The following is a 13,310-nucleotide window of genomic DNA, read 5'->3' as shown; positions in this document are numbered from 1 at the left end:
AAAGTTTGGTTGTGGTGGTGGTCTGTGAGTAGCATTGTATCCATCTACCCAATGTTTCTCTAAAATATAAATGAGGAGCATTATTTTGGGTTAATAAATCCCAATTCCATTAGTAAAACATATGACCTTGGATTCACAAATTGTTGTACTGTGACATATCTTTGGTGTGATCTTTTAAAAGGACCGTTCCTGCTGTAAAAACCCAATCCATAGATATGAAAGTGCGTGGGTAGCTGTAATATATGCAGCTTTTAAATCTTCCTTTTCAAAATGTGCAATATGTATAACCATACTCCAGTGCCTGAATATCTGCTTTCTTGTCACAGTGAATTAAATACAAGCAGTTCCAACGGCAGTAAGAAGGTGGACCCACAACAGAGGCCAAATCATTATTTGGACAGCTTCAGGCTACTGCGATTCTGTTAGTTTTAACACTTACCAGCAAGTGTTTGCATGCATTTATTATCAAAGTTATTGTTTTATATAGTTTAAAACATTCGCTCTGAATTGAAACATTTCAGAGACTCCTCCCTGAGGGCGTCTGTTAGAGCTGAAAGTTTGATCGTTCTGGTGCGCTAATGGTAACTTTACTTCTGTGTGTCTGTAAATGAATTAGGACAGTGATAGTTACAAAATTGCTGTGTCAGATCAAAATTAATTCAAGGGCGGGCCTGACCGTCTCTCTCATCTGCCCTTCATTCAAAGTTTTTTCTACATATCTTCATTTCATTTAAATGAAAGCCGAAGTTCTCATACGGCCAGGTGTCTTCCATATTTCCTGTTTAGTGTGGCAAGAGCTCTGCTGCTGACATTCTGGCTTAAAAACAGATACTGGCATAAAACAGATGTCCTGAATACTGTATTTATCATCTAGGGTTATTAGGAGTGAAAGACCAAGTCAGCCTGGAAGATAGCTTTCTTGTGGACTGTTACAAGTCAGTTACAAGGTTCTTTAGACTATCTACAGTATAGCAAACAGCACAGGTGAAAACATAGTAGACAGAGCCATTGAGTGCTTCAATTTGTTTTGCAGTAATTCCCTCTAGTGGTTATGTTAGATAACTACCATGAGAACCTTTTTATTCCATGGAGTCTCTTCTGATCTCAAATACGTTATAATCTACTGCTCTTACAGTCGCATGTTGTAGCTGATTTTTACAAGATATGCAGTGATACAAAAACCCATGATTGAAGATCTTATCAAGAAAAAATTGGCTTCCGAGTGGCACATTTAAATCACCTTCTGTACCAGATGACTGGAGAATAGCTAATGTCATACCAATTTTTAAAACAGGCTCCAGAGGTGATACCACCAATTACAAGCCAGTAATACTAACTTCAGTACAAGGCAAATTGGTTGAAACTATAGTAAAGAACATAACTGTCAACACATAGATGAACACAATTTGTTGGGAAGAGTCAACATGTTTTTTGTAAAGGGAAATCATGCTTCACCAATCTACTAGAATTCTTTGAGGGGGTCAACAAGCATGTGGACAAGGGGAATCCAGTGGATATAGTGTACTTAGATTTTTCAGAAAGCCTTTGACAAGGTCCCTCACCAAAGGCTCTTAAGTTAAGTAAGCAGTCATGGAATAAGAGGGAAGGTTCTCTCATGGTTTGGTAACTGATTAAAAGATAGGAAACAAAGGGTAGGAATAAATGGTCAGTATTCAGAATAGAGAGTGGTAAATAGTGGTGTCCCCCAGGGGTCAGTACTGGGACAAGTACTGTTTAACATATTCATAAATAAACACTGTTTACCCTTAGGGGTAAACAGTGAGGTGGCAAAATTTGCAGATGATACAAATTACTCAAGATAGTTAAGTCCAAAGCAGACTGCAAAGAGCTACAAAGGGATCTCATAAAACTGGGTGACAACAAAATGGCGGATGAAATTCAATGTTGATAAATGCAAAGTAATGCACATTGGAAAACATAATCCCAACTGTACATATAAAATGATGGGGTCTAAATTAGCTGCTACCCATCAAGAAAGAGATCTTGAAGTCATTGTGGATAGTTCTCTGAAAACATCCACTAAATGTACAGCGGCAGTCAAAAAAACAAACAGAATGTTGGGAATTATTAAGACAGGGATAGATAATAAGACAGAGAATATATTACCTCTCTATAAATCCATGGTATGCCCACATCTTGAATACTGCATGCAGATGTGGTCACCCATCTCAAAAAAGATGTATTGGAATTGGAAAAGGTACAGAAAAGGGCAACAAAAACGATTAGGGGTATGGAACAGCTTCCTTATGAGGAGAGATTAATAAGACTGGGACTTAATAAGCTTGGAAAAGAGACGGCTAAGGGGGGATATGATTGAGGTCTATAAAATCGTGACTGGTGCGGAGAAAGTAAATAAGGAAGTGTTATTTACTTCTTCTCATAACACAAGAACTAGAGGTCACCAAATGAAATTAATAGGCAGCAGGTTTAAAACAAACAAAGGAAACTGTTTCTTCCCACAACACACAGTCAAGTGGTGGAACTCTGTACCAGTTGTGAAGGCCAAGACTATAGCAGGGTTCAAAAAAGAACTAGATAAATTCATGGAGGATAGGTCCATCAATGGCTATTAGTCAGGATGGGCAGGGATGGTGTCCCTAGCCTCTGTTTGCCGAGGGTGGGAGTGGGCAACGGGATGGTGATCACTTGGTGATTGCCTGTTCTGTTCATTCTCTCTGGAGCACCTGCCATTGTCCACTGTTGGAAAACAGGATACTGGACTAGATGGACCTTTGATCTGACCCTGTATATCTGTTCTTATGTTTAAAGTTTCCAAGCAATTTTGCTAATCAAACTGAGTGTAGATAAAATGCAGATACACTTTCAGTGAACTGACAATCTAACAGAAAAAAAATGTAACACTGACAGAGCAAAGATCAGTTCAATAGTCAACTCCTAAATCTAGGCAATTTTACACCAGAGGCTTATTGTAAAAGGGGAATGTATAGGCTTTGTTGCAAGAATTGTGTAAGATACAAGCAGTCAAGTTAGAAGTTTTCTAAAATAGCATTTATTGCAGTACTGTTGTGTATAGAAAATCTATTGAGGACGATTTTAAGAAGTGTGTGAAAAGATTGTTGTTTTCCTCTCCTTCCAAGGCTCCATGGTAGAGCTCTTGACAGCCTGGCTATACAATAGTTTCTTTTTAAAATTTTCTCTCTCTCTCATTTTTTCTCTAAAATATGTGGCCTGTACAAAGTACCTGATGGTGTTGTGTAGCAAAGGATTTATAAGCACTTCTTTGGAATGACCTGCATGACTCACTCATGGTTTTAGCATTATGAGTGAGTCGATTCCAAACATACATAATTATTCCCATGGGGGGAAGCAGTAGACATGATACATCTTGATTTTAGTAAAGCTTTTGACACAGCCACACTTGACATTCTTATAAGCAAACTAGGGAAATGTGGTCTAGATGAATTAAAGTAAGTGCACACCTGGTTGAAAGATCTTACTCAAAAAGTAGTTATCAGTAGTTCACAGTCAAATAGGGTTCCGCTGGGGTCTATCCTGGGTCCAGTACTAGTCAATATTTTATTAATGACTTCAGTAATGGAGAGTATTCTCATAACGTTTGTGGAAGCTGGGAAGGGTTGCAAGCACTTTGGAAGACAGGATTAGAATTTGAAAGGATCTTGACAAATTGGAGAATTGGTCTGAATTCAATAAGATTAATATAATAAAGTCAAGTGCAAAGTACTTCACTTAGGCAAATTCAAATGTATAACTACAAAATGGAGAATAACTGGCTAAGTGGTAGTACCATTGAAAAGGGCCTGGGGGCTAAATTGAATACGAGTCAGCAATATGATGCAGTTGTGAAAAAGGCTAATATCATTCTGGGGTGTATTAACAGGCCTCAGCTGGAGTACTGTGTCCAATTTTGCGTGCCACACTTAGGAAAGATGTGGACAAATTGGAGAGAGTCCAAAGGAGAGCAACAGAAATGATGAAAGGTTTAGAAAACCTGACCTGTGAGGAAAAGTTTAAAAAAGAGTTGGTCATGTTTAGTCTTGAGAAAAGAAGACTGAGAGAGGACCCAGTAAGTCAGGGTTTCTCAAACAGGGGTTGCCGCTTGTGTAGGGAAAGCCCCTGGCGGGCTGGCTGGTGTGTTTACCTGCCCCGTCCGTGGGTCCAGCCGATCGCGGCTCCCACTGGCTGTGGATCGCTGCGCCAGCAGCTCCCATTGGCCCGGAGCAGTGATCCACAGCCAGTGGGAGCCGCGATCGGCCGGACCCGCGGACGGGGCAGGTAAACTCACCAGCCGGCCCGCCAGGGGCTTTCCCTACACAAGCAGCGACCCTTGTTTGAGAACCCTGCAGTAAGTCTTCGGTTATATTAAGGGCTGTTACAAAGAGGATGGTGATCAACTGTTCTCCATGTCCACTGAAGGTCGGACAAGAAGAAAGGGGCTTAATCTGCAGCAAGGGAGATTTAGGTTAGATGTTAGGGAAAAACTTTCTAACATAAGGATAGTTATACACTGGAACAGGTTACTAAAGGAGGTTGTGGAATCCTTGTCTTTGGAGGTTTTTAAGAAGAGGTTAGATAAACACCTGTCAGGGATGATCTAGGTTTACTTGGTTCTGCCTCAGCTCAGGGGACTAGATAATCTCTCAAAGTCCCTTCCAGTCCTACATATCTATGATTACTATCCTAACTTTTCAGATTTAAAATCTGATTTATCAGAACGTTGCACGGGTAAAGCAGGTGCCGTGTAACTCAGTGGAAAACCATCTGCCTATTTTAGGGGAATTATCTGTCTCCTGCTATCATCATATTGGAGTGCCTCATGATCTTTAATGTATTTATCTTCACAACACCGCTGTGTGATAGGAACCAGCTTTCCTATTTTACAAATGGGGACCTAAGGTACAGAGAGGCTAAGTGATCTGCCCAGTGTCATACAGGAAGATTTGGGTGCTGCAAGGAGTTTAACGCTGTTTTTTTTAATCCCATTTTAGTGCCCTAACCACTGGACAGTCCTTCCTGTCTTAGAAATCTTGTTCCTTGATTGTGAGCCACAGCTTGGGACTGGTCTGTCAGTGAAAATTTGACACGAGTCTGCTTTTCAGAATACAAAGGATGGGGACCAGAAAAAGCTAAACATTTCCCTTTTCCATTAGGATGCTTCCATTTCTAGTCCTGGATTAGTCAGGACATATCACATCTTAAACCTCTTGCTGCTCCGGGAACGAGTAGTGCTTGTGCTGCGCTTCAGTCCAGAATAACTTGTTGGGGAGGACAGATGGGAAAAACCTTTAGTTGGAGTCGATTGCAATGGATTAATGGGCAGGATGCAGGTGGGATACAGTAGTCAAAAGTTCATGATATATGCAATTTATCACATGGCTCTGTGTATGGATATCACTACAACATATCTGGGGGCGGGGAGGAAGTGCGCATGTACATATGTGAGGGTATGTATTCCTTATATATAATATGTGTGTGGTGTATATGTATAATAGATCCAGGCAATAACTATAATTCATTCCCAAAGAAAAACAGAATAAAATATGTGCCAGACTAGGGCTCTGTGTGACTTATAGCAGTTGAATATGAATGTGAACCTATTCCCTGCATGCTGTAATTCATATTCACTGAAACCAGAAATAATGCAATTCCTCTGATTGGGGAGAACCCATGTGCAGTACAAATTCAAAATCTTCCATTATTTGTGAAATAGCAACTAGATAAATGGTGACTAGCATAGATTTGAGGAAACATTAGCCTGATTGCCTTGGGGGAAAAGTTCTTATCTGAATTTTCATATAACATTTAAATATAACACATAGCATACATGTTTGCCTCCCAAAACACTGTGCAAATTAAATGCACCAGGGTTAGAAGAATCATACTTTCATTTGTATCTTCTTGTTGCAATGCATCATGTTAACAGAGAACTATGAATTCATTCATTGACAGATTAACAGTGTGTATGCTAATGTATATTTTTACATCTTTTAAATGCCCTGTTCGTAGCTCTTTAAGTCACTCCGTCTAAGTAATGTTTAGTTCAGCCTGTAATATGAGCTATAAAAGCAACACAGAGCAGACAGCATTAATTATTGGAAGTAGCATAATGGCTGACCTGATAAAAGATTAACTGGTACTTTACAGTATTTATTTATGGACATTAGAGCTGTCAGGTTATCTAACTACACTTGAAAGGCTTGGGACAATAGCTGTACTGATGGTAATGATGTCAATTTCCCTGTTGTTGTTGTTTTTTGCAGGTCACTGCCAGAGGATTTGGTCCATTGTTACAGTTTGCCTACACTGCTAAGCTGTTACTCAGCAGAGAAAACATCCAGGAGGTCATCCACTGTGCTGAATTCCTGCGCATGCACAACCTGGAGGACTCCTGCTTCAGCTTCCTTCAGACTCAGCTGCTGAACAATGAAGATGGCCTGTTCCTGTGCAAAAAGGATACCACCTGCCAGAGAATGCACGATGAAGAGAACTCTGATGGAGAAGAGGAGGAAACTATGGAATCAGAGACTTCAAAGATATCCTGCCCAAGGGAAAGAATGCATCAGGAACCCTTTAACTTTGAATCCACTAGTTCTGGAGCAGACAAGGAAGAAGGGATGCTGCCTGACTCTGACATGCTGAGAGATAGCAAGGACAGTTTGGACAAAGACGCAGTAACACGGTACCCAAGATATAAGAAATACCAGCTTGCTTGTTCCAAGAATGTCTACAACACATCACACATCAGTACCTCAGGTTTTGCAAGCACATTCAGCGAAGAGAGTTCTGGCAATGGCCTCAAATCAGGACTTGCTGTGGGCCAGATAAAAAGCGAGCCTCAGAATGAGGAAAACGATGAAGAAAGCATCACGCTTTGCCTGTCTGGAGATGAACCTGACATCAGGGATAAAGAAGGGGATGTCGAAATGGACAGGAAACAGCCAAGTCCCACTTGTATTGACAGGTCTAAAAGTGTGTCCTCTCCTTCCTGCTTAAGGTCTTTCTTCAACAGAACAAAAAGCATAGATTTGGTTGGCTTCCCCAGTACTTCCCAACAGCACTTTGCCAGGAGTCCAGCATGCCCTTTTGACAAAGGGACAACTCAGGGTGACCAGAAAACTGACTACAGCCCTTTCACAGGGAATTATGGACAGTCCCATGCCATTCAGAAGGATACTTCCAACTTCACGATGGGATCGCCACTCAGAGGGCCTGGTTTTGAAGCACTCTGTAAACAGGAAGGTGAACTGGACAGGAGGAGTGTTATATTCTCTTCAAATGCTTGTGACCAAGTAAACACTTCAGTGCATTCATATTCTGGTGTGAGCAGCTTGGACAAAGACCTCACTGAGACTGTGCCAAAGGGTCTGTGGGCTGGAGGCAGCCAATCCCTTCCTAGTTCACAGACCTATTCCCACAGTGGACTGACAGCTGATCACTTGCCAGGAAGGATGCGGCCTAACACCAGCTGCCCGGTGCCAATTAAAGTTTGCCCTCGCTCTCCTCCTTTGGAAACCAGAACCAGGACCTCTAGCTCATGTTCCTCCTACTCATATGCAGAGGATGGCAGTGTTGGTTCTCCCTGTAGCCTCCCTCTGTGTGAGTTTTCATCTTCCCCCTGTTCCCAAGGAGCTCGATTCCTGGCCCCTGAACATCAGGAGCCAGGCATGATGGGAGATGGAATGTACAACCAAGTCAGACCCCAGATTAAATGTGAGCCATCCTATGGAACAAACTCCAGTGATGAGTCTGGGTCGTTCTCAGAAGCAGACAGTGAATCATGTCCTGTGCAAGACAGAGGACATGAGGTAGGGAATTAAGATAAGTACACATATAACAGTCATTGTGACCCATTGAATCAGTCCTTTATTCTCTGAAATAACTTTTGGCATTTGCCCAGTACTTTCTAATTTACAGAGGCAAAGGGTATGTATTCATCTCCTCATCAGCTGAATCTGCATGGTTAACAGAGGAGAGATCATGAATAGCTTGTTGAGCTCCTAGAGACTTGGCACTTACTGAAATTTTAATATTAAACAAGCAGCAGCAAGCAGCTGAATGATGAGAGTAAATTTATGTTCATAGAAATGCTGCCACCTCTCTTTTTTCCTCCTCACACCTAGCCAAAAATATATCTATTGTAAGGAATTAAAGTATATTTTCACTCTTAAACTGTACTGTTTCCTCCAGCTTGGTTTATAGAGTGTAATATTATGGTAGCACTTACAGGGCCCAAGATTGTGGCCTTGTAGAGGTAGACATGGCACTGTATAAACAGAGTCCCTGCTCCAAATCACTTGCAATCTGTATGAGACAGACAAAGGATGGGAGGGGCAACGGTGCCACAAAGAGGTGAAATAACTAACCTAACGTCACACAGCTGGTCAGTGACACAGCTAGGAATAGAACCCAGGTTTGCTTCCTCCTAGTCTCATTGCCTATCCTCTAAACCAGTGGTGGGCAGCCTGCGGCTTGTGAGCTGCATGCAGCCCATCAGGAGTGATCTAATTGCGGGCCACGAGACCTTTTGCTAATGTTGACCGTCTGCAGGCATGGCCCTCCGCAGTTCCCAGTGGTCACAATTTGCCGCTGCCGGCCAATGGGAGCTGTGGGAAGCAGTGGGTCCGCAGGGATGTGCTGGCCGCCACTTCCCGCAGCTTCCATTGGTCGGGAATGGCGAACTGCGGCCACTGGGAGTTGCAGGGGGCAGTGCCTGCAGATGGTCAATGTAAGCAAAATGTCTCATGCCCCGCAGGCCACAGTTGCCCATCACTGCTCTAAACTGTGCAGCCTCCCTGTGTGTTGTCTTTATTTGCAACCATCAAATAATGGTGGTTTGCCTCTCATCAAATTGATTATTTGGATTGTACTTCCTGCCTAGGACCACACTTTCCTCGTTACTGAAGAACTCTAGCAGACTGTTGCATAAAACATCGAGGATTGTTATCCATGAATTTACAGGAACAATTGAGAGAAGCAGGGAAAGTGTATGGGACCGAGAAACAAGCTGTGAGTTTCCATGCAGCACTGACAAATATTCTTCCATCAGTGAGAGAGAAATAGGGTCATTGACAAAGGCAACAAGGCCAGGTATAAATGCTGTGGTGGCACCTCACTAACTAGGAGTGACTATTTCAGTGTAAATGTATGAGCTTGGCAGAATGAAGGTGCAGTGCATAGCTTGAGAGCTGAAAAGAGAATGGGTGTTTGTACAGAATTCCAGTCGGGAATTGAGGTGAGTGAACTGGAGTAATTTCTGTATGGAACTGCATATCTGCTGTCCTGGGTCAGAACAATAAAACGTTGCCTTGAGACCGGCTGCTCTAGCATGGAAAGCAGGTAAGTTCATTGCCTGGGTTAGCATATGTTGTGAGAGCCTAGGATAGAACTCACTGGAGTCAGGCCCATAGGAGTGAAAAGAGAAAGGGAGGGGGACAAAAAAAACGTTATTTTATTTTATGCCCCACTTGTAGAAAGTCATTTACTTTTTCAGAACTTCAACCAATTGGTGCTATGTATTGTTATTTCTGCCTTCTTCCTGAGGTGTAGTTCATAGAATCATAGAATATCAGGGTTGGAAGGGACCTCAGGAGGTCATCTAGTCCAACCCCCTGCTCAAAGTAGGATCAACCCCAACTAAATCATCCCAGCCAGAGCTTTGTCAAGCTGGACCTTAAAAACTTCTAAGTATGGAGATTCCACCACTTCCCTAGGTAACCCATTCCAGTGCTTCACCACCCTCCTAGGTTAATAGTGTTTCCTAATATCCAACCTAGATGACCCCGACTGCAACTTGAGACCATTGCTCCTTGTTCTGTCACCTGCCACCACTGAGAACAGCCTAGCTCCATCCTCTTTGGAACCCCCTTTCAGGTAGTTGAAGGCTGCTATCAAATCCTCCCTCACTCTTCTGTTCTGCAAACTAAATAAGCCCAGGTCCCTCAGCCTCTCCTTGTAAGTCATGTGCCCCAGCCCCCTACTCATTTTTGTTGCCCTCCGCTGGGCTCTCTCCATTTTGTCCACATCCTTTCTGTAGTGGGGGGCCCAAAACAGGACACAGTACTCCATGTGTGGCCTCATCAGTGCTGAATAGAGGGGAATAATCATTTCCCTCAATCTGCTGGCAGTGCTCCTACTAATGCAGCCCAATATGCTGTTAGCCTTCTTGGCAATAAGGGCACACTATTGACTCATATCCAGCTTCTCATCCACTGTAATCCCCAGGTCCTTTTCTGCAGAACTACTGCGTAGCCAGTCATCCCCAGCCTGTAGCAGTGCATGGGATTCTTCCATCCTTAAGTGCAGTATTCTGCACTTGTTCTTGTTGAACCTCATCAGATTTCCTTTGGCCCATTCCTCCAATTTGTCTAGGTTACTCTAGACCCTATCCCTACCATCCAATGTATCTACCTCTCCCCCCAGCTTAGTGTCATCCACAAACTTGCTGTGGGTGCAATCCATCCTATCATCCAGATCATTAATGAAGATGTTGAACAAAACTAGTCCCAGGACCGACCCTTGGGGCACTCCACTTGATACCAGCTGCCAACTAGACACTGAGCCGTTGATCACTACCCGTTGAGCACAACGATCTAGTCAGCTTTCTATCTACCTTATTCATCCAATCCATACTTTTTTAACTTGCTGGCAAAAATACCGTGGGAGACCAAATCAAAAGTCTTTGCTAACATCAAGGTATATCACATCCACCGCTTTTCCCAAATCCACAGAGCCAGTTATCTCATCATAGAAGGCAATCAGGTTGGTCAGGCATGACTTGCCCTTGGTGAATCCATGTTGACTGTTCCTGATCACCTTCCTCTCCTCCAAGTGCTTCAAAATGGATTCCTTGATGACCTGCTCCATGATTTTCCCAGGGACTGAAGTGAAACTGACTGGTCTATAGTTCCCGCATTCTCCTTCCCTTTTTAAAAGATGGGCACTATATTTGCCTTTTTACGATCATCTGGGACCTCCCACCAATCACCAAAAGTTTTCAAATATAATGGCCAATGGCTCTGCAATCACATCAGCCAACTCCCTCATCATCCTCAGATGCATTAGATCCGACCCCATGGACTTGTGCATGTCCAGCTTTTCTAAATAGTCTTTAACCTGTTCTTTCAGCACTGAGGGCTGCTCACTTCCTCCCTATACTGTGCTGCCCCGTGCAGCAGTCTGGGAGCTGACCTTGTCTGTGAAGATGGAGGCAAAAAAAGCATTGAGTACTTCAGCTTTTTCCACATCATCTCTCACTATGTTGCCTCCCCCATTCAGTAAGGGTCCCACACTTTCCCTGACTTTTTTCTTGTTGCTAACATACCTGTAGAAACCCTTCTTGTTACCCTTCACATTCCTTGCTAGCTGCATCTCTAATTGTGCTTTGGCCTGCCTGATTTCACTCCTGCATACTCAAACAATATTTTTATATTCCTCCCTAGTCATCTGTCCAAGTTTCCACTTCTTGTAAACTTCTTTTTTGTTTTTAAGCCCACCAAAGATTTCTATGATAAGCCAGCTGGTTGCCTGCCATATTTACTATTCTTTCTGCACATTGGAGTGGCTTGTTCCTGCACCCTCAATAAGGCTTCTTTAAAATACAGACAGCTCTCCTGGACTCCTTTCCCCCCCTCCCCCCATAGTAGCCTCCCAGGAGATCCTGTCCATCAGTTCCCTGAGGGAGTCAAAGTCTGCTTTTCTGAAGTCCAGGGTCCATATTCTGCTAATCTCCTTTCTTCCTTTTGTCAGGATCCTCATCTCGACCATCTCATGGTCACTGCTGCCCAGGTTGCCACCCACTTCTACTTCCTCTATCAATTCTTCCCTGTTTGTGAGCAATAGGTCAAGAGGAACATGGCCCCTAGTTGGATCCTCCAGCACTTGCACCAGGAAGTTGTCCCCAGCACTCTCCAAAAACTTCATGGATTGTCTCTGCACTGCTGTATTGCTCTCCCAGCAGATGTCAGAGTGATTGAAATCCCTGATGAGAACCAGGGCCTGTGATCTAGAAACTTTTGTTAATTGTCCAAAGAAAGCCTTGTCTACCTCATCCTCCCGGTCCGGTGGTCTATAGCAGATGCCCACCACGACATCACCCTTGTTGCTCTCACCTCTAAACTTAACCCAAAGACTCTCAACAGGCTTTTCTCCAGTTCCATACTGGAGTTCTGAGCAATCCTATTGCTCTCTTACATACAGTGCAACTCCTCCACCTTTTCTCTCCCGCCTGTCCTTCCTGAACAGTTTATACCCATCCATGACAGTGCTCCAGTCATATGAGTTACCCCACCAAGTATCTGTTATTCCAATCACATAGTTCCTTGACTGTGCCAGGACTTCCAATTTTTCCTGCTTGTTTTCCAGGCTTCTTGCGTTCATGTGCAGGCATCTAAGATAGCTAGCCAATTGTCCCTACTTTCTCAGTATGAATCAGGAGGCCTCCCCTGTTGCACCCTCCTCCTTGTGTTTCCTCCCGGTATCCCCACTTTCCTCAGGGCTTAGGTCTCCATCCCCTGATGAACCTTGATTAAAGCCCTCCTCACTAGTTTAGCAAGCCTGCCTGTGAAGATGCTCTTCCCTCTCTTTGTTAGGTGGGTCCCATCTCTTCCTAGCAATCCTTCTTCCTAGAACAACATCCCATGGTCAAAGAATCCAAAGCGCTCTCTCTGACACCACCTGCGCAATCACGCATTTACTTCCACAGTTCAATGGTACCTACCTGGGCCTTTTCCTTCAACAAGGAGGATGGACGAGAACACGACTTGCGCCTCAAACTCCTTTATCCTTCTTCCCAGATCCACATAGTCTTCAGTGACCCGCTCAAAGTAATTCTTGGCAGTATCATTGGTGCCCATGTGGAGAAGTAGGAAGGGGTAGCGGTCCGAAGGCTTGATCAATATCAGCAGACACTCTGTCACATCCTGAATTCTAGCTCTAGGCAAGCAGCACACTTCTTGAGTTTCCCAGTCTGGATGGCAGATGGATGACTCTGTCCCCTTTAGAAGGGAGTCCCTGACCAACACCACCTGTCTCCTCCTCTTGGGAGTGGTGGTAATAGAACCCCCATCCCTAGGACAATGCATTCCATGCCTTCTGGTCACCTTCTGATCCCTTCTCTGAGATGACTCTTCCAAGCCATTCTCCGCCGTTGTACCTGTGCAGAGAGCCTGAAAAGGGTTTCTTATCTTTATCTGCATTGGGAGTACATGGGTTTTCCTATTTCTTTTTCTGGAGGTCACATGCTGCCAATTTTCTTCCCTGTTCTGCACTGCCCTCTCTGATTCTTCAGCATGCTGTGCCTGCAGTACCAAACT

The 13,310-nt window shown here is 43.7% G+C and overlaps 1 protein-coding gene across 3 annotated transcripts in view; it reads left to right on the top strand.

Annotated features, from left to right (window-relative positions):
• Positions 1–13,310, top strand: part of BACH2 (BTB domain and CNC homolog 2) — a 252,433-nt gene that overhangs the window by 219,855 nt on the left and 19,268 nt on the right. For all 3 annotated transcript variants that reach the window (XM_045011415.1, XM_045011414.1, XM_045011413.1), the window contains one exon: positions 6,261–7,805. In XM_045011415.1, coding sequence (XP_044867350.1) covers positions 6,261–7,805 — 1,545 coding nt within the window. The remainder of the gene's footprint in view (positions 1–6,260; positions 7,806–13,310) is intronic.

The sequence above is a fragment of the Mauremys mutica genome, chromosome 3 (genome assembly GCF_020497125.1).
Source record: "Mauremys mutica isolate MM-2020 ecotype Southern chromosome 3, ASM2049712v1, whole genome shotgun sequence".
Classification (NCBI taxonomy): domain Eukaryota; kingdom Metazoa; phylum Chordata; order Testudines; family Geoemydidae; genus Mauremys; species Mauremys mutica.
The sequence above is the reverse complement of the archived record's forward strand: the minus strand, read 5'-3'. Positions and strand labels throughout refer to the sequence as shown.